This window comes from Rhagoletis zephyria, unplaced genomic scaffold, assembly GCF_001687245.7.
Source record: "Rhagoletis zephyria isolate East Lansing unplaced genomic scaffold, Rhagoletis_zephyria_1.1 Rzeph_scaffold_00723, whole genome shotgun sequence".
NCBI lineage: Eukaryota > Metazoa > Arthropoda > Insecta > Diptera > Tephritidae > Rhagoletis > Rhagoletis zephyria.
The window spans coordinates 48,545-71,724 of NW_016157807.1; the positions used below are offsets into that span (position 1 = coordinate 48,545).

The 23,180-nt window shown below is 35.8% G+C and overlaps 1 protein-coding gene across 2 annotated transcripts in view; it reads left to right on the plus strand.

Annotated features, from left to right (window-relative positions):
• Shal (Potassium voltage-gated channel protein Shal) overlaps positions 1–23,180 on the plus strand; it is a 181,392-nt gene that overhangs the window by 47,237 nt on the left and 110,975 nt on the right. Inside the window, exons 2-3 of one of the 2 annotated variants that reach the window (XM_017613831.1) lie at positions 2,904–4,098; positions 15,048–15,210. In XM_017613831.1, the coding sequence (XP_017469320.1) occupies positions 2,984–4,098; positions 15,048–15,210 (1,278 nt within the window). In that variant the 5' untranslated portion in view covers positions 2,904–2,983. Of the gene's footprint in view, positions 1–2,205; positions 4,099–15,047; positions 15,211–23,180 lie in introns of those variants that run through there. The other variant, XM_017613832.1, reaches the window with a different exon arrangement.

Genomic DNA, 23,180 nt, shown 5'->3' on the forward strand with positions numbered 1-23,180 from the left:
GCATGTCCTATGAAGAGACTAATTGTTCACATTTATACCCGAAAGGGTATAAAAATCGACTAGTCACTTTTAAAAAATAAAAGTAAAAATTTCCGCCAGCTGAGATTCGAACCGGGGTGCTCCGTTTTGTTAGGCGAATACTCTCTCTGTGTGCCAACGCCGCACATGAAATTTCATTGACTAAGAGCGTACATATCATTAAATCGTTAATAGTACCCGTTAGAGATGAGTTGGGGACTAATTGATCTCCAATTATACCCACAAGGGATGAGTCGAGACTAATTGACCTCCATAAGTGCTCGTATGAGACTAGTTGGGACTAATTAATGCCCAATTGTACCCGATTGAGGGTAATCTCGGAATACTCTCTTTAGAGATTAGTCGCACAATTTTTTGCAGGGTACGGATAAACATGTATGTACTATGTATGTATGTGTGTGTGTGTGTGTTGTCACCGCTCGCAGAGCGGCGCTATTGCTGCTTGGGGTGCGTATACACTTACATATACATACTCAGATGTGAACTGTCAAATACGTGCGTAATACATTTTGTATGAAAATATTATTGTTAAATATGAACATTTTTAAACGATAATCAAATATAAAGTATTCATTTTTACTATGCATTATTTCCCTCAGTGTATTCATAAGATTCACATATGTACATACACTTCATCTTCCAACTCCAAGGGATCCGACGAATTTCGTAATTCCCTCCTTGCTTTAGCCAACTCTACAAATCTATTAGCTTCCACATCATCTTCCTCATCACTAAACCATATTTCAACTGCATCAATTTTTTTAATTTTATAATATGTATATAGATTGGCGCTTACACATATGTTAATGTTTGACCGAGCTTCTCCTCCGATTTGTGGCGTGCGATTGTATTTTTATGAGAAGCTGTTTTTCATGGCAGAAATACACTCGGAGGTTTGCCATTGCCTGCCGAGGGACGACCGCTGTTAAGAAAAAACCTTTTTCTAATTTTTTTTTTTGCGATGTTGCTTTGACCAGGGCTTGAACCCAGGTGCTGGTGAGTGAAAGTACGCACTGCTTACCACTACACCACAGCGGCCGCAGCAATTATTTTAAAAATGATGTAAATGAAACACTAAAGAAACAAATGTAAACAAACAAACAGCGTTTACAATTCAGTTAACCATTCACAATAGTACAAATTTTTGTCGATCAAGTTACGCAATAGCAACATAAAAGATGATCGACTCGATCGACAAATTTCTATTCTGCTGCCAGTCGACACTCGCAATAGGGGCATAAGTCAATTGAACTGGAAATTGTAAAAAATTGTGAAATATACATATGTATGTACCAATGTGTCTGAATAACAGATCAAAAATTGTAAGCAACAAAAGGCAACTTGCGCGGTTGGTCGAGCTGATGCAGGAGAGTGAGTAAATAGGCAGAGGAATTTCCGGAAAGAGTAGGGGAGGAAGCTCCACTTCTTTTGTGAAAGCTATACAATATTTCTTGTGCATATACATAACTACGGCTACGCCATCCACAGTGTTTTTGCGCAGAACCAACATCAAAGTTAAAAAAAACTGCATAATTTATTAATTAACTAGTGCTCGGAAATTTGAAATCTTTACTTTAAATTAAAGTTTAATTCTTTCACTACACTTGTATGTTAAAGTTTTTAAACTTGGGTCACGCGTTTGGACACAAATACCCAACATCACTGTACAAATAACTAAACCGTACCGTATTTCTTAAACTTCCATAAAGTTTGTTAATGAGGAAAACAGCTTTTCCTGCAAATCCTGTAAAACCTAAAAACCGTGAAGCATCGGGAACGCAACTTCTATTCATAAAATTCACATATGTACATACACTTCATCTTCCAACTCCAAGGGATCCGACTAATCTCGCAATTCCCTCCTTGATTTAGCCAACTCTACTAATCTATTAGCTTCCACATCATCTTCCTCATCACTTAACCATATTTCAACTGTGTCCATTTTTAAAATTTTATAATAAAAACAATTATTTTAAAAATGAGGTAAATGAAACACTAAAGAAACAAATGTAAACAAACAAACAGCTGTTTACAATTCAGTCAACCATTCACAATAGTACACATTTTTATTGATCAAGTTGCACAGTAGCAAAATAAAATATGATCGACTCGATCGACAAATTTCTATTCTACTGCCAGTCGACACTCGCAATAGGGGCCTTTTATTTTTAAATTTATAACACTTTAAACTATTTTAAGTAGTTAAGTACAAAAAATGGACTGCGGGTTAGGCCACTTCTGCTCTCACGGCTGAAATAATGGGAATGTTTGCTCTTTCGAATTAATCGGAAGCTTTAATTTATGTTAATATTTTTTTGAATTTTTTAAAAGAAACCACTATATGGACCACCATGTACATAAATATATCTTAGAGTCATCAAGAGAGGGGAAAAAATTGGTAAAGTGATATATCTGTAATCAACCCTATCCACAGTTTCATGTAATTAAATTCTTCACAAGAATTAACAAGCGAAACAAAAACAAATTTGGAAAAATTTTAATTCTTGGTAATATGTATTTAATATGTATTAATGTAAAGCAGAAATTTCTTTTATTTCCAAACCTAAGAAGAAGAAAATATTTAACGTGGCAACTTCATTAGAAATTGGCATTTTTTCATGGCTCCGCAATTTGGACTTTACTATTTAGAAATAAAAGATGCTGATACTTTGCACTATTGCGTTTAAGAAGATAGCCGTGTTGAGGTATTTAAAAAAGCAAGTAACCCAAAGTATGATCGCATGTTTGAGATTACTGAAGAACTAAAACGTAATGCTTAAGCTTGTATAAAAAGTTTCAAGCACAAACGAGTATATACTTAAATAACCCTGAAAAATAAATATTTCAATTGTTACTACGTACAGTTCAATTTTCGAATCAACTCGCTCTGACCTCGGATAATAATATAAAAGTAATCTCCGTGTAAAACATTCCACCGCATAGTATGGCCTCGGTCGCCGCTTGGCTGCCATTTGCACGGGCGGCGGCCATCGGTTGGGTTCCAATTGCTACTCACCCACTACCGCCACCACCTATACCAAAGGATCGTCGCAAAACAGATGACGAAAAGCTGCTGATCAATGTTTCCGGTCGTCGCTTCGAAACATGGCGAAACACGCTCGAAAAGTACCCCGACACATTACTGGGTTCTAATGAGCGTGAATTTTTCTATGACGAGGATTGCAAAGAGTATTTCTTCGATAGAGATCCAGACATTTTTCGGCATATCCTTAACTATTACCGTACAGGAAAGCTCCATTACCCAAAACACGAATGCCTTACCAGTTATGACGAGGAGTTGGCATTCTTTGGCATAATGCCGGATGTAATTGGCGATTGCTGCTATGAAGATTACCGTGATCGCAAACGTGAGAATGCCGAACGTTTAATGGACGATAAATTATCGGAAAATGGCGATCAGAATTTACAACAGTTAACGAATATACGACAAAAAATGTGGCGTGCTTTTGAGAATCCACACACATCCACTGCAGCGTTAGTATTTTACTATGTAACTGGATTTTTTATCGCTGTCTCTGTAATGGCAAATGTGGTGGAGACTGTTCCGTGTGGCCATAGGCCAGGACGAGCAGGTACACTGCCGTGTGGAGAGCGTTATAAAATAGTATTTTTCTGCCTCGACACCGCCTGCGTTATGATATTTACCGCCGAATATTTGTTGCGCCTGTTTGCGGCACCAGATCGCTGCAAGTTTGTGCGCAGTGTTATGAGTATTATTGATGTTGTTGCCATACTGCCATATTATATTGGATTAGGCATCACCGATAACGATGATGTGAGCGGTGCCTTTGTAACGTTACGCGTCTTCCGAGTATTTCGAATTTTCAAATTCTCACGGCACTCACAAGGATTGCGGATACTTGGTTACACATTAAAATCGTGTGCGTCCGAATTGGGGTTTCTGGTGTTTTCGCTGGCAATGGCTATCATAATATTTGCGACTGTTATGTTTTATGCAGAGAAGAACGTCAACGGTACGAATTTCACGTCCATTCCGGCCGCCTTCTGGTACACTATAGTAACTATGACAACGCTTGGGTAAGTTGTTTCAATTATTTTTGAACATTCTTTATGATATGTATAGGTTAAAAGGTATTTCGTTTTGGTGCATTCAAAATAGAGAAGTTGAAATAACTTCTTATTTAACTATGAAGAACTCAGTAGCATCTTTTATCGTAAAACTTGGCATTTAATTTACCTACTTAAATCTAAGAAAACTGAGTCCCCCTTTTAAATTCCTCACACCTCATTTTAAAGCATACATTTCTGTTGTTATACTTATGTATGTCCTATGTATAAATAAAATTAAAATTGAATGAATTAAAAAAATTAAGCGAAAAATTAAATTTAGAAATAAGAAATACTAAAATAATTATTAAAAAACGTAAAAACCACTACCAAAAAGGTATAATTGAGGAATTAGTTGTTCTTCACATGAGATTTGTTTTAGTGCAGATCGTAATTACCATAATATATTTAGGTGGTTCTTTTTATGAATATTGAAAAATATTTAATTTTTTTAAATATATTTTACATTGAAGCTAAATGTAACGAATGAAAATTTTTAAAAGTTTACAAATCAAAATTGATCGTCATAAACAAATGTAACAAGATCTTTTTCATGAATTAAAGTATTTTAAGAACAAGTGTTTAACAATAACATGTATTACTACACTACTCCCATCTTCCAAATAATTTCATATCTAACAAATTAAATGTAACGAGTTTCGTCTTGCTGGATGAACTGAATTTATTTGCATCCAAAAATGCGGGCTTAACTCGGTCTATAGAAATATTTACTAATTTATTGTGATAATTAACTTTTAACCACTTCGGAGTCTTTTCTATAACCCGAAATGGTCCTTCATATGGTTCCTGAAAACCTGCTCTTTTCCTATCAATTCTTACCAAAACAAATTTGCAATTATATACATCTTTTGAAATATAAACGAGTGAATTTTTGTGATATGATATTCTTGATTCACAATTTTTGAGATTTTGTTTCAGTTTATACAGTACATCAGATGAATTAAAAATAGTTTCAGACCGTACTACCATTTGCGAAGGAAGCTTTAAATTTTCGCCGTGAATGTCCTCTTTGTAGGATGATCGCAAACCCAACAATACTATAGGTAACTCCTCATACCATGTGCTTGCGTTTCCACTAGCCATAATTGGTGCCTTTAGTTGCCTGTGAAAACGTTTCACCATTCCGCCAACGGGAATTCCTATCAATAACAGTTAAAATAAATTTAAATTCGTGTGATGGGGGAAGAGGTCCAATGATATCCAAATGTATGTACTCAAAACGTCCTTTTGGAATTGGTATTTTCGAAACTTGAGATCTTGTATGTCTATAAATTTAAAATTTTTGACGGTTAACACATTCTTTTGTCCACTGGTTTATAGCTTTGTTTACCCCTGGCCAAAAATATCTACTTGAGATCAACCGACGTGTTGCTTTAACACCTACATGAGCTATATAATGTAATTTCTCAAAACTAATTTTCGTAACGTTTGCGGGACATATGGCCTTGTTGAACTAAGTGACATTTCACACCAAATTTGGATATTTAAAGAGGGTATTGCTATTAACTCTAGTCTATGCCTACAATGATCATCTACTAACAATGTAATTTCTTTATCTTTGTTTTGTTCATCAAATAATTTTCTTAAGTTCAGGTCTGTAGCACCGTCTAACGTGTATGAATAATAACGGGCCAAACCGTTTTGGACTTAATGAACTATTTGAACTATGCACCACGTCTAGAGGAACGATTTTGGTCTATGTTCTCTCCGAAGCTGCTGTTTTCAAAGGCGGACTGGTAGCTGATTACTGCGGCTGCTTTATATTATAACATCTCGATGTTTCCTGTCTTAAAGATTTTTATCTTCCGGATGATCCAAATTAATTTGTTAGGTTCTGCATTACATTCATTCCGAAGATCATGGTTCTAAATTTTATCGTAGTTAAAAATTACTTCAGGCAGGATCGCCAATTTTATGAATATTGAAAAATATTTAAGAGTTTCAAACAAATCCAATCATTTTTTTAAAGTTCGTCGCCATTTTGGATCCACCATTTTGAATTTTGAAAATCTGACGTCAGATTCGTAATCAGCAACCCCAGAAACCTACTGGAAACGTTTTTTAACCATTGACAATGTTTAAAACGTTCAGTATCAACGATTTAATTTCAGTACTTTTTTTTTTAATTTGATTGCAATATTGGATCCGCCATTTTGAATTTAAAAAAATTGACTTCAGATTCGTAATCGGCGACCTCAAAAACTCTCGAGTGCCGGGTTTCGAACAAATCCAATCATTAAAAAATAAATGGACCGCCATTTTGGATCCGCCATTTTGAATTTCGAAAAACTGACTTCAGTTTCCTAATTACCAACCACAGAAACCTCCTGGTAACAAGTTCCAACCCATGACAATGCGTGAATCGTTCAGTATCAACGTTTTAATTTTACTAGTGTCTTTTCGAGAGCATATTTTCGGGTACTAGACCCATTCTAATTGTCCAAGACAGGTGCGTACTGAGGGGAAAGTTCTCCACTAATATCAGAATAATTACATGTAAAAATCACATTTTTAGCTGCATTTTAACATGCAAAAAATTGAGAACATCAGTGTTTTTATAAAAAACCGACCAACGCGACCTCTAAGAAAACTTTTTTTTTCAAAATAAAAAAATACGTGTCTCTTTCACAAATAACAATAATTTGAGGTAGCGTTTATGAATTTCCAAAAAGAGTGTTTTTATGAACCACTCTAATATACAGGGTGTAAAATAATAACTGTCGCACAGTATTTTTTGAGATATAAAAGGGTCCTTTATAGATTTTGCGAAAGAAGTAGTTTTTTTGTTAATTTTCCCCAGATTTTTCTTAAATTTTATTAATTGGTTTTTAAATTTTAACCTTATTTGGGTTTACCAGCGGTAAACACTTTGAGAGAAAAACGCAAGCGGCACGCAAGTCTTCGTCTGTTACTTTATTACATATCTTCTGTAACCATAGGCTAATTCCCTCCATTTGAGTCCCTTATACTCCCCCTTTTGACCAACATTAAACCTCTTACTCAGCAATCGTGTAGACTCGGAACTTGTGAGGCCATTCATTCGACTAACCCTGTAGTCTTTTTTTTCTTTTTTTATACAAAGTCTAAGAAAACATACACCCGAAAAAGACATGTACTTGTCTCCCAAAGCGGGCAAATGCAAATAAGGATTAGAATTCTAAAACTAATTAATAAAATTTAAGCAAAATACATATTTACAAAGTTAACAATAAAATACTTTTTTTGCAAAATCTACAAAGGACTGTGCGACAGTTATTATTTTACGCCCTGTACGCCATTCATATTGTGGTGAACACTACTTAGTAAGCAAAGTTAAGTGTGATAGGGACCCCTCTATTCTAACAGAGTCACAAAACTTAGCTCATCACTGTTGTGATTTCTAATGCGCCGAGAAATGTGTCACAAAAAATTCGATTTTGAGTGCAAGAAAAAAACACAAAAATTTTAAAATTTGTCTTGTAGCGGCATATTTTTTGCAGCGGCAAGCTTTGAGGCGCAGTAGAAATCACAGCAGTGATGAGCTAAAGTTTGTGACTTTGTTAGAATATGGCTGTAAAACGGTGTAATATTATGATCACGTTGAGCCATTAACTCGAGCTATGGGCCATTTTGGAGTAAAACGTTAAACACTACTAATAAACACGGAGATTACCAAACAAATAATTTTCGTTTAACTCGCTTTAAACACCACTTTTATTTGGAGTTTAAGCGAATGGAACCCTTTTTTACCGAATTTGGATTGTGTCTTTGATAATCCAAATCTGCAAACAACTTGCCGACAGCTAGACTGTTCCCGTACTGCAGAATTTAATCAGAAATAGTCCGAGGTCGTTCCGTGCACATAATTCTAGGATATCAACAATCTAGCTATGCAAAAACCAAAAATGTGGCTCGATAGAACTTTTTGTGCTGATTTAAACCCTACCAAATTATCTGGCTGAAGTAAAAAATAAAGAAGATATCAATGGGTAAAATTAATTTTTTTTTTTTAATATTTAAATCTTTTGAGCAACATAACATAACATATCGTCGGTGATACTGCAAAAGTTTCTATGTCTATTAATACCCTTGACACATAGATGGTTTCTAACTTGCATCGGAATGCATCTGCAAATCGTTACACCCTAATAAACTGTCTACCTTTGTCTGATGAAGATGAACGATTGCCAGAAGCGATCAGATACAGATAACAGATCAATTAAGCACCAGAGGTAATAAATGACATAGAACGTTTTGCAGTATCACCGGCGATATGCATGGTCGTAGCCAGGTAGGTGCAAGACGCTTGGGTATAAAAATCAGGAAAATATGAAATTAATTACAATTAAAAAAATGGCCATACATGGAGTCAGACCAGATTTACTGCAGGCAAATTGGTTAGCACTTCTAGCACTTTGTTTGGGGTGGTCCTTAAAGTAACCGAGATGCATTAAAACGTTGTTCTTGGACCTTGCTCAGGAGTTTTGGGTAACTTGTCTTTTGAGTTGATGGCCACCATACAAGTATTCCATACAGTAGTATAGGCCTGACTACGGAAGTGTAAAGTCAATATGTAATACGGGTTGTTAATCCCCATCTGATTCCGACCGCTTTTTTATTGGTGTATAATGAAACGTTGGCCTTCTTAACTCTCTCCTCTATATTAGGTTCCCACGTTAGCTTCGTATCTAATATGAGTCCTAAATATTTAACATTCTCCTTCAAAGGCATCTCCACTCCTTTAAAAACTAGCGGGGAGACTGTAGGGAGCCTATGTTTCCTTGTGAAGAGAATTACTTCAGGGTTTATTCCGAGTCCCCTACTTTCTGTGCGCAAAATTTCCATTAGGGTATTTGGGTATTTGCCTTTAACGGCAATTACAAGGTCGCAAGCATAGGCAGTGACGTGGAAACCTCCCCTCTCTAGGGTCAGCAGCAGGGAGTTCGTTGCCAAAGTCCAGAGAAAATGGGAGGGAACTCCTCCCTGAGAAGTGCCTCTGCAGACGTGTCTGCTTAGTGTAGTGTTGCCTAACTTAGCCGTTAGACTAGTAAAGTCTCAATCAGAGCAGCCACGCTAGGGTCAACAACAAAATTTTCTAACGCACCCGTAATGGCGCTTGCACTAATGTTGTTAAAGGCGCCTTATATGTATACAAAAGCAACCAAAGCATAGGGGGCCATCTGATAAGCTCTTTTCCTCCAATCCGACAAGCGAGCGTAAAGCGGTTTCCGAGGATTTGCCTTTCGTATAGGCGTGCTGCGCTGGGGAGAGCCTACTGGTTGGTATCACGCCCCGAAAGTACTCATACACTATCCTCTCTAAAATTTTGAAAATCTTTGGGATTAATGTCGGAGGACATACCTGCCTTGGGTATGAAGGAGACTTTCGTCTCTCTCCAGCCTAGCGGAATATAGCCCATGTTAAGACAGCTTCTTATAATGACTTCGATAAACGCGGAGATAGTAACGCATGAATGCTGCAATTCTGCCGGGTAAATACCATCAAGTCCCGGTGATTTATATGGACCAACAGTTTTAATAGCCCATTCGACTTATGCTCCACCGGCTTGTTGGCTGGGAAGTGTGTATATAGGAGGAGACCTAATTATTCCTTGCTTGTCGTAGTCCATGTGTTCCCTTGACCCTTAAGATAGCCCAGGTAACATGACGACTTTGCAAGAATTCTTCTTAATCTGGCCGCTTCCGTTGTTTCCTCTATTCCCTTGCAGTAGTTTTGCCAGGATTCACGCTTCGCAGTTCTAACTGCTTTTTTGTATCTTTTCAAGTTAGCCTTGTAGGCTCCCAGTCTCGAATGTTCTCGTGGCTCTAGCCCTGTTGAAAAGTGTCCTGTTGAATTCACGTAACGAAGATAAAAATTTTGTCCACCAGGGTGGTTTTGTTTTCTTTCTGTGGCGAACAACCGGACATCCGGCTGCTAAAAAACTATTCATGGCTTTAGTTACCTGATTAACCAATCCGTCCACACGCGTGGTGGGGTCTTGGAGAGGCATCTTTAGTTTTTTGTTGTAACTCCCCTTTGTCTATTGTATATTTCTAAACTCGCTGACTTGGGGGGTCCCAACATCTATTTTATAGTCAATGTAACGGTGGTCAGAGTAGAAATCTTCAGTCGAGACTCTCCATCTCTTGATGTTATAAGCAAACATGTCAGAAGTCAGCGTTATATCCAGAACTTCTTCTCTGTTCTTTGTTATAAAGGTCGGCTCTGAGCCTAAATTCATAACACTAAGTTTATTTGCTAGAATTAAGTCTAATAATGACTCACCTTTTTCATTAGTGTCAGTACTTCCCCACAGTGTTTTGTGGGCATAAGCGTCACAGGAGACAAGCAAAAGTAGCAGAGGCTACCCAGGAGCTGGTTTTGTGTTATAATTTACCAAAGTGGCAATCCTGATTTGGAGATATATTTTGTTAATAAAGACATTGGGAAAACAGTGTGTATATATGTAGTCTCTGCAAATTTGAAATGAAAAATAATATAAATTTGCATCGCCAAGCAAATTACAGTAAAACGAAAAAACTTTCCAAGAACGCTCTACTTCAAAATTTGATTGAAGAACGCCCTATTTCAGAATTTGTCTGAAAAACACCCTATCTCAGAATTCAGTTCAAAAACTCCCTATCTCAAATGAAAATTTATTGAAAATGGGATGAGATAGGGCGTGTTTTCAAGAACGCCGTATTTTAGAATTTGGTTGAAGAAGGCCGTATTTCAGAATTCGGTTGAAAAATATCCTATCTCAAATGAAAATGTATTGAAAATGGGCTGAGATAGGGCGTTTTTGAACCTAATTCTAAGATACGGCGTTTTTCAACAAAATTCTGCAATACGGCGTTCTTGAAACGTTTTTTGAGATAGGGCGTTTTCGAAATGTCTGCCGAGATAGGTCGACATTCCACTCAAGTGTCGATATGCTTAAGTAATTTTTGCCTAAATAATAATATTCGATTATGAAAAGTTATCTTAGCTTATATATTTAACTAGAGGCATTGCAAGTTCATATCTACATATTTGTGTGATGAATGTCGTTGAGAACTGTTCAGAAATCTGCAAGGATTTTTACAGCACATTAAAGTTCTGAACACATTGAAAACGACCCGAGCACACTTGTGCTCAAGGGTATTATAACTTTGTTCACATAACGGTTGTTTGTAACAGGCAAAACGAATCGAGATAGATATAGACAAAGGTATACATAAATGATCCGAATGAAGAGAGAAATCAATTAAGCGGTGACTGTTTGTCCGTCCGTCCGTCTGTGCACACGATAACTCGAGTAAAAATTGAGATATCTTAACGAAACTTTGTACGTGCACTTCTTTCGGACGTAGGACGGATGGTATTGAAAATGGGCAAAATCGGACAATAACCACGCCTACCTCCCATATAACGGTAATTTTCAGAAATACGAAAACTGCGACATTTTGGTAACTACTGAAGATTATTCACTCAAAATTGATATTTACAATAAATTTTCGACGAAAAATAAGAATGTTATAAATTTTTGGAAAACGGGCGTAACCATGCCCACTTATGGTTACCGCTGCACGAATTTCTTCCAAACTTGGCACTGTTGTTGGCCTTGCTACAGCATACCAAATGGCCGACAATTTTTAATATCGGAGAATAACCACGCCCACATCCCTAATAAGGGTAATTTGGAGAAATACGAAATCTTCTATAAATCAGTAAATCTTAAAGCTAATTTGTTCAAAATTTATGCTTGCAACAATTCTTTACCAAGAAATACGTTTGTGATAAAATTTTGAAAATGGGCGTGGCACCGCACACTTAAGATCACACATATGTATCTCGGTAACCGTTCAACCTATTTATACTAAACTCGGTATGGTTATTGTGCTTGCCACATAAAAGCAAAACGTTGAAAATTATTGGAATCGGACTAAAATTGAAGCCGCTTTTCATATAACGGTCAATTTCAGAAATGCTTGAAACTTCAATATTTCGAAATTTAAGGACGCTAATTACTCAAACTTGATACACCCCGGCTTACCATGTAGCGGTAGCTTTCGGAAAGGTGAAAATCATATATTTAATACTTGCGCCGGGTATTTAATGTTCGGCTCCGCTCGAACTTAGACTTTCTTACTTGTTTTTGTTTTTACTTTTGCTTTGCTGTTGGCTTTGAAAATTCACACAGCCACAGTAAAGTCGAAGCAAATGAAATAAAAACATGAAAGCATTTTCAAACGCTGTCTACAGCTTTACCACCGAACCCAGAATAGCGGTTACAAAATCTTTCGTAACATGCAGAATAGGCCTGAATCGGGGTTAACCTCATTTGACTATTGTTGAATTAGCCTCATAAATTTTTAAATACATTGAACTTTTTGGAAACGAACAGGATTTATTTTGATGAACTTTATTCCTTTATACATATTAGACTGTGTCAAATATAAAAATTTTTTTCGGTCCCATATGAAAATTTCAAATCCAGGCTACTTCAAACTTGTACTTATTATATGTAGTGCTAGCTTTTTCTCGCGAGTTTCACCCACGTCAGAAGGAATCAAAGGGGTCATGTGACTTGTGGTTCCGAAGTTATGGCTGATGAAAAATTCCACGCCTATGTTAAGTGCTTCTTTTACAAACTCATTTAAATATACCTTACTATAAGCACCTACCATAGATATGTCTGCATACCAAATGTCTTGTTTATGTGACTTATGCTTCCGAAGTTATAGCTGGTAAAATATTCCACGCCTTTGGGATTTGCCACGCACTCAGTCTTATTTATATATATACCTTACTATAAGCACCTACCATAGATATGTCTGCATACCAAATGTCTTGTTTATGTGACTTATGCTTCCGAAGTTATAGCTGGTAAAATATTCCACGCCTTTGGGATTTGCCACGCACTCAGTCTTATTTATATATATACCTTACTATAAGCACCTACCATAGATATGTCTGCATACCAAATGTCTTGTTTATGTGACTTATGCTTCCGAAGTTATAGCTGGTAAAATATTCCACGCCTTTGGGATTTGCCACGCACTCAGTCTTATTTATATATATACCTTACTATAAGCACCTACAATAGATATGTCTGCATACCAAATTTCGAACTCATGTGACATGGTTCCGAACTAACAGCTGATAAAGAATTCCACGCCTTTGGGATGTGCCACGCCTCTTTTACAGACTAATTTATATATATACCTTACTACAAGCACCTACCATAGATATGTCTGCATACCACATTTCAAGTTCTTGTGAATTAAGGTTCCGAAGTTATTGCTGACTAGAAACTCCACGCCTATGTTATGTGCCACGCCCCCTTTTACAAACTCATTTATGTATACCTTAATATAAGAATCTACCGTAGATATGTTTGCATACCAAAATTAAAGTGCATGTGACTTACGGTTCCGAAGTTAGATCTGATTAAATAATTCACGCCTATGGGCGGTGCCACCCCCCTTTTCCAATACAGCCCATTTTTATCCTTGAGTATGGAATTAATTTTATTTATGTCGACACCAAGTTCCAATGCTCTACCACAAATATTTCAAGAGATATACAACATGAACATTTTAGTTAGTATAGGAGGTGCCACGCCCTCTTTTCCAGTACTGACCATTTTTCTCTATGCCTATAACCTTCCCGGGGTAAAAGAAAATAAGTGTGCGTAGTTTCGTGCGATTCCATGTCGCGGTTCAGAAGTTATAAGGTAATAGACCAACAGATATTCGCTTTTATATATATAGATAGATAATTGAATGCGCTATATGTTTTCTTTATTTGTTATATTTAATTGTTTATTGAAAAAGGTAGCGGTAAAAAATGTTTCATCAAAAATTCTTGGTTTGAAGAGTGCCATAAAAAAATAACTGAGTTGAGTAAGCAGCGATTACTCTTGTTCTATGTTGGACAAAATATACCTGAATCGATTACCAGTATCTCACTAAACAAAATATTTATTAATTTTTTACTATGGGAGTAGGGTGACAAGACGTCCTGATTTATCAGGACATGTCCTGGTTTCAGGGCCGAATTAAATTGTCCTGACTGATTTTTCATTTGTCCTGATTTTTACAAAGCTGACCTTTTAGAAACTTTTTACTGCGTAAACATATCGTTAGGGGCTTTTTTTGTACATCGTTCACATAATAACATCCATGCAAAACTAGAAAGACCGAAACTGCAATACACGTACAAAATTTTTCGATTGACACACATAAATAGAGAACCACTGTGTCAAGGCACAACGGGCTTGTTGCAGGAGCTGTGGCGAATGAAGATGCCATAAGATATGCTATTAAGTTTTATCCTTGGCATCCTACCTAGTGTACTTAAAGAAGGTGTTGAGCTTTTGTTGGCGACCTTGGAAAGGATTTTCACAGCATCGCTTGCAATTTGCTGCAATTGCCTACATCCCACAACTCTCAACTGAGAACTCTCAATTCTTACCATTGAGGGTAAAAATAATCATTTCAAAATTCAAGTCTGATGGAAAAGAAAGTGATCATGCTAACTTTCAAAAATGCAGTGTCCTGATTTTTCCTTCGCTCACGCACAGTGCGTAGGCTACTGGCTGAGTCAGATAGGGTCGTCGGTTCGAAGCCCGCCGAAGAAGTCTGATGAGGAAATGTAGTGATTTCCGAAATAGCTATCACTTCTACCATTTTTTCAAATTGTTGTTGCTTTTCCAAAATAGTTTTTCATTAAAAACGCCCTCAAGCTCAAAAAAAATCGTTGAATATAATTTTACAAAAGTGAATATTTTTGGGTCATTTATAGCAAACGCAATGTAATTTTAAACGTTTTAAAATTTATGACTGTTATAACAACTTGTGAATAACTCAGTTGTATACTCAACCTTCTAATCGTAAATAAGAAATTTTTTAAGGTAATTTTTTCTTTGTTTCTAGTTACGGTGACATGGTGCCTGAAACTATTGCTGGAAAAATTGTAGGAGGAGTTTGTTCGCTCAGCGGAGTCCTTGTGATCGCTCTACCTGTACCTGTTATTGTATCAAACTTTAGCAGAATATATCATCAAAATCAACGGGCCGATAAGCGTAAAGCACAGCGGGTAAGAATACAATTTATATGTGGTGGATAACTTGAACTCCGCTACAGTACATGACCAATTCCATCTCAAATCATGCAAGCTATCTTTACGAATCACTTGAAAGTTTGGCTGAAAAATGCATAAAAGCAACTTATGAGACTTTTGACCTCGAATACATTTTTTGCGGATGTGGTATCGATGGGACCTCCTCACATTTCATTTATAATGGCATGCCCAACATTTACCAAAATAGATATACCAAAATAGAGGTATTTAGACAAGCTATCTTTAAAAAAAATTAACCAAAAAAAAGATGGCTTTTTTGAAAAAATGAATTTATAATTTTTTATGAAATGTGTAATGTCATCTTAATTTTTTTGTAAAAAAAAGTAAAAGTGGCAGATCGAAAGAACATTACCCATAGCATCGAATAGATATATAATTATTTTCAAATGTCAGTTAAAATACGAATTAGAACAAAAAAATTTCGATTTTTGAGAATGGAAATTTGATGAGTCATTTTTCAAAAGTGCATAAAACATGCAATTTTCATGATATTGCGAAATAAAAAATACCTACGTATGCGCTCATTTACCGAGTAGAATAATATTCTGAAACTTCAGGTATTCGCTGCAGGAGATAGCTGCAGTCGGCTTGCATGATTTGAGATGGAATTGGTCACATATGTTTTTATTTTTGCCGTTTGCACAGAATATTGCCGGGATTTAATTCCCCTAGTATTCTCTTCTAAGTAGTATGTATATAAATACCCAGTGGGAAAAGGTAATGTGTGGTAATGCATAAATTCATGTATAGGCCTCATAGTCTACACATTAGAGGTGTCAAACTATCGATGGTACTATCGATAGTATGGATAGTTTTATTTTTTTGCCCCTATCGATGAGTAGTGATAGTTTTTCTCAAAAAAGGTTAAACTATCGATAGTGCTTGTTGACTATCGATAGTTTAAAATCTCTAGTACAGCCGTTTTTATTTATAATGTCTCCATGTAGCTGCGCGTCAGTTTTTTAAGTTTGTCATTTTTTTATTANATCGATGAGTAGTGATAGTTTTTCTCAAAAAAGGTTAAACTATCGATAGTGCTTGTTGACTATCGATAGTTTAAAATCTCTAGTACAGCCGTTTTTATTTATAATGTCTCCATGTAGCTGCGCGTCAGTTTTTTAAGTTTGTCATTTTTTTATTATAAGTGATACTTTCATTGTGATTACTCCTTTAATGGCCGATTTCTCAAGCAACCTTTAATTGAAAAGCTCCCTTTATATTTAAACGTTGCTTCAAGCCATAAGGCTATGTCTGAAGTAAAGCATTTCTATTATCGGTGTTTGACGTTTGTATGTTTCTTGGCTGTAAACAAATCAAAAAATAATATTACGAAATTTATACAAAATATATCATATTTGAAAATTTATAATAAGAAACAATTAAACAAGGCAACAGTGATTTTGTTGCGGCAAATGATAAAACTGTTTCTGATAAACTTTTGTATGCTGATTATGAGTCCGTAAGCATAAAGTTTCCATCAGCTCCAGATTTTGAGAAAAATGATGTCAAAGTGTCAAAAAATCGCGTTTTTTGCAATATTTTAGAAAGTCTAGCACAAAAAACAAAAGGTGATAGAACCTTTAACTGGGGCTTAAATTAAAGCTATAACTCTCGGCTACTATCCCTGCACCTTGACCTGATGGTCACTGAATGTCATTTATTGAACAAAATAAAAATACTGGAATAAATACTGTGCTATTGAAAAAAATAAATAAGTTTTGCCAAAATCAGTTTTTGCTGTTAAATAAATAACTATAAGTGACCTTAGGGTTAAGGTTCAGGTATGGTATTTTAAGCGATTGTAGTCGAAAGTTTAAGCCTTAATTTCAGCCCAAGTGGAAGGCGGTGGGTACTCAAACTTCGCACAAAATCAGGTTTTGCTGTTCACTAAATGACTATAAGTGACCATCAGGTCAAGGTGTAGGGATGGTATTTTCAGGGATAGTAGTCGAGTCTTCTAGCTTTAATTTAAGCCTAATACCTTTTGTTTCTTTGCTAGAGATTCTAAAATATATTGCCAAAAAAAAACCCCATTTTTTGACATTTTGACCTCGTTTTTCACAAAATCTGGAGCTGATGGAAGCCTTGTGCTCATGGATTCGTAATCAGCACTGACAAGTCAATCAAAAACAGCTGTAACATTTGCCGCCACAAATTTTTTCCCATTTTTGTTGCCATGTGTTATTGATCATAAGTNATTTTTTGACATTTTGACCTCGTTTTTCACAAAATCTGGAGCTGATGGAAGCCTTGTGCTCATGGATTCGTAATCAGCACTGACAAGTCAATCAAAAACAGCTGTAACATTTGCCGCCACAAATTTTTTCCCATTTTTGTTGCCATGTGTTATTGATCATAAGTAGCTTTCTTTACTAGGCTCATAATTTTATTTTTAATTGTAAGCTTCAGTAATAGATATGTAAATAAATAAATAAAATACGATAGTAAAATGATTTACTTAGACAGAACTATACATGTTAAAGCAATATTTAAACATAAAGTGAATTTTAAAGTTAAAAGTTACTTAAGAAAACGGCCCTACGTGTGCTTATATTTTTAATATTTAGTTTTTTTTTGTTTTTGGATGCCGTCCCCGTTAATTTGGAACAGTTTTTAACATTACATTGACTAATGAACAATCGTGGTACAAAGCTCAATAAAAATTTTAAAAATGAAATGTTAATAAGCCACAATAACTTTGAAAAATACATAGTTTAGGAAGAGCCTACCTGAAACTATATAATAAAGCAAATAAGCAAATGGATGTATAGAATTGACAACAACAACCACGCTCTCAAGTTTAAATAGCGGCAAATCAGCTGCACTCGATAGTAGTTGGTTGTATAAGGAAAATGATATAGCAACAAGAGTTTACGGGGTGTACATAGCTCAGTGGTTAACGCTTCTGACTTTGCGCATCGATTACGCTACGTCGTTGACTGTTTGAGCTTTTAACCAAAGTCCTAGAGAACCAACCTATTGCTGCACACTGAGGGAAAACAATTTTAGAATTAAAAAAAAAACCTGCTAAATTTAAAAAAATACGCGCAGATGCTTTTTCGTAACTAAGAAGAAAAAAAACTTAATTTTATGTTCCGTCTGATGGTAATTGAACCGGACCCTCTTTGCTGCAATCAATTGTATCAAGCGTCTTTGCACACTCAGCTACATCCATACATGTAAGCGTGCTTTCAAATGTAGAGTTTGAATTAGCATCATAGCGCGCGATTAGTGCATTATGTCATACCATGTATGTGTGTATGTGTAGTCACCGCTGTGCATGCTTTTCATCCATATTACATATGAAAAAGCATCCGAGACGTGCAAAACGCCATCCGTGCAGTGAAAAATGCTTCATTTTAATACAGGCGTATTTGAATTGAATATTTCCATTATACGTAGTGTATGTATAATGGAAAAATCCATTTCGTTAAAACTTTTCACTAGATTTAAATGGTAATCAAATAAAATTTGTTTATTCTTACAACGCGTTTTTTCTCACTGTGCGTTTACAAAATACATGTAATATTATATGTTACTGCATTGTACTATGTGTACAGTCATATTCAATAGACGCTAATATGTGAACTATTACTACGTTTATACGCACGTATTATTTGCAAATAACAATTTGCAAAATGGTAAATTTTGCCGTATAAACGCTGAGTTAATTTTTTATTTGCAAATAACTAAATCACGGAAATAATTATTGATTAGTGGTACTATTTGCAAATAAGCGCAAGACGCCGCCATTCTTAGGTTTATTTTCCTTTTCGATGGTCACCTTATTGCCTTTTTATAATCAAGATGTTGCCATTTTTAACTTTATTTTCTTTTTCGATGGTCATATTATTGCCTTTTTATAATCAGGCAATATTAAAAAAGAATTTTTCACCATCGAATAAACAGTGAGTTAGGTATTTGCAAATTATTTTTATTTGCAAATAGCTTACGTATAAACGTAGTATACTATTACATTGTTAGTCTGTGTTCATACTTATTACAATCTTGTGTTCACCTCTTGTATATATTACACGCTCTGTTTTTTATTACACCCATCCATATCTCTAGGGTGGGCGCACTATTCTGCCACTTCGTGGTGTGATATTGTTCTATTACATTGTTTCCCTCACTATTCTCATTACTTTCGCTTCTTGCATGACTACTATTATTTTCTGCTTCACATTCATCACTACCAGCTGTATCATACTCGTCCAATGATGAATCATTAGGTTCTGGTATTTCTGAATCATCCACATTACAAACCAGTTCACAACTTTTATTGCTGTTTTCATTCGTACCTGAAGAAGCCATGATCTTAATTGCCTGTAGATCACCTGGATTTGGTACATTTGTCCTAATATTTTCTTCAAAAAACGCTTCACTGGCGTTAAAGTCACAATATTTTTGGCAATAAACCTCCTATTTCGCCTGAAGAAGTTATTAAAGCTGTCCCTGATAATATAGGAGCGATCGTTTACATTTCCTACTACAGTTCCGTAATTCCATTCCCTCTCGCTTTTCTTAAAAATAACGAGATCACCCAAGCTCAATACCGATAAGGATTTCGCGTTCCTATTATAATAAAAGCTTTGTTTCTCTCTCTTTTCTTGGATATTTTTTTTAACGGTTTCCTCTCCTATATGCTTCCTTTCAAGCAATATGTTTGAAATAGGCATTCTTATTTTTAATATTCTACCAAAAAATAATTGCACTGGAGCTAACTCCATGCTGGCCACAGGTATGGTATTATATTCTAGTATCCTGTATTGGTAGTGTTCTATATCATGTGCTTCATAGCACCTTTTAAGTATATTTTTTGCGATGGCTACTCCTTTTTCAGCAAGTCCATTACTTTGCGCATAAAATGGACTTGAGAATTGTAGTATAATGTTAAGCTTGTCAGCAAATTTTTCAAATTCAGCCGAAACAAATGGAGAATTATCGCAGCGCATTGCTGTTGGTAACCTAATTTATTTAAATTTTCTTTAAGTTTACAAATGATCTGAGTAGAGGTTTTATTATATAGACGCTCCACTATAAAGAAACCCAGTTTTTCTTTTTGATTATTGGGCGTGAACTTCTCACTAATGGCGCAGGACGTCATGATCTTGCTCGTGCAAGTGTCTTTTCTATGCCCATGAGAGGTGTATGCACCCACTTCGAATTTTCGACTGAAACACTGTTGCGATTACGTGGCGATGGTCCCTAAACAACAACCCATTTTCATAATGTAATTCACACTTATACTTATAGTATTCTTTACCGAAATTATCCAGCGAATGAAAGGGTGGCCAATTATTGGTAACAAATTGGACTACGAATAATTTTCGTCACGTTCCAGTGCTGAGCGGTACAAATCCATATTTGCTTTAGATGAACAAGCTGATTCGGTTCCTGTGTGAAGGACCCCTTTTAAATTTTCAATTTCCACACATTCGCTTAGTTGCGCCCGAGATTAGCAATCTGCTATTAGAAGTTCTTTATATCACCACCATTTTCGGGTATTTCAACTGTGCCATGAACATACGTCGCAGCCTTGATGACACATTATCTATATCATGCTTTACAAGTGTTTCCAACGGTTTGTGATCGCTACGAACTATAAACTCTCGACCGTATATTAGGTAGTGAAACTTTTTGCATGCGAAAAGTATTGCTAAGAGTTCTTTTTGTGCCCACTTTTGTTCTGATTAACTTAATGTTCGGGATGCCAAAGCCACGTTTTGTATTAACACGCAACCCAGCCCATCCTTGAATGCATCAGTCTGAATAACTACGGGCTTACTTGGGTCATAGGTTGCTAAAATAGGACCTGATGTTATGATCTCAAGTAAAACATTTATGGTGATTTCGTTTCTTCCACCGACTAATACCACTTTTGATCTCTTTATATGGAATAAACTGTTCGCTTTTGTTCGAGCATGTCCTATGAAGAGACTAATTGTTCACCTTTATACCCGAACGGGTATAAAAAGCGACTAGTCACTTTTAAAAAATAAAAATAAACATTTGCGCCATCTGAGATTCGAACCGGGGTGCTCAGTTTTGTTAGTCGAATACTCTCTCCGCGAGCCAACGCCGCGCATGAAATTTCATTGACTAAGTGCGTACATATCATTAAGTCGGTAATAGTACCCGTTAGAGATGAGTTGGGGACTAATAGATCTCCAATTATACCCATAAGGGATGAGTCGAGACCAATTGATCTCCATTAGTACCCGTATGAGACTAGTTGCGACTAATTAATGCCCAATTGTACCCGATTGAGAGTAATCTCGGAATACTCTCTTTAGAGATTAGTCGCACAATTTTTTGTAGTGCACATTTGATCTCTTTATATGGAATGAACTGTTCGCTTTTGTTCGACATGTCCTATGAACAGACTAATTGTTCACCTTTATACCCGAACGCGTATAAAGAGCGACTATTCACTTTTAAAAAATAAAAATAAAAATTTGCGCTAGCTGAGATTCGAACCGGGGTGCTCAGTTTTGTTAGGCGAATACTCTCTCTGTGTTCCAACGCCGCGCATGAAATTTCATTTACTAAGTGCGTACATATCATTAAATAGTTAATAGTACCCGTTGGAGATGAGTCGGGGACTAATTGATCTTCAATTGTACCCATAAGGAGTGAGTCGAGACTAATTAACCTCCATTAGTACCCGAATGAGACTAGTTGGGACTGATTAATGCCCAATTGTACCCAATTGAGAGTAATCTCGGAATACTCTCTTTAGAGATTAGTCGCACAATTTTTTGCAAGGTTTGTATGTCCTGGAACTTTGCAGTCAATATTTAACAAACTTCCCGATGAGCTACAGACTTGAAACTTCAAACTTAGCTCAGTACTCGAGGACAATGCAATATAAAAGATGACTTAATCCGCTAGGTGGCGCAGGAGTCGAGATATTTGTAAAACTCGCATTTATGGTCTGATTTGGTTTATATTTGGAACATATATTACTTATATGAAAAGAAATAAATAAGTCGAGATATTTGTAAAATTCGCATTTATAGTCTGATCTGGTTCATATTTAGAACATATGTTACTTGCGTGAAAAGATTTAAATCCGCAAAAAATTTGTTGATAGGTGGCGCAGGAGTCGAGATATTTGGAAAAACCGTATTTATGATCCGATTAAGTTCACATTTCGAATGCATATTGCTTACATGAAAAGAAATAACTACACAAAAAATGTTGGCAGTTATGTGGCGCGCGAGTCTATATAATTAAAAAATCGGCATCTGTGCTACGATTTGCTTTATATTCAGAATATGTGTATTACCTATTTAATTGAAATACATTGAAAATTTTGTTTGTTAAGGTCAAATCTAGCCCGTTAGGTAAAAAGTGTAGCCAAAAAGCAGGGTGCGGAAAATTTTCTTCGCATTGAAAGAAATGGAGAGAATGAGAAATATACAGACAGTATAATATTAATTGCAAAATTTCAAAAAACTAAAAAGTAGAAAATAAAATTATAGTTTGACTTTATTTTGACTTGATAGTGGACTTTATTTTGACTATGACTACGGGCCAATCACTTTAATTCTTTTTTTTAGCTAATTTAAAAAAGTTAAATTAAATCAAGTTAGGGAACTTCCTTCTTAAACGGAATCGCTATATCTATAAATTATTTTATACTTTTTAGTTCTTGTTGTGTGTTTTTAGTTTTTTACCTATAATTTTATTTGTCTTACAAAAGTGCGACATTTTAAGAAACGAACACACAATTTTCTCACCCCTTGCCTTTAATTTAGAATCGAACACGAAAAATGAAAGGGACAATCAAAAGGCAACATTTTTTGTTAAAAACGAAATCACCATTAATTCTTGCTCATGTTCAGCCGCAAAATTTAATTCAGCGCGATTATGAGACAGTTGGCGTAGATTTGCCGTTAATTTTGAAAGGTTTGGAATAA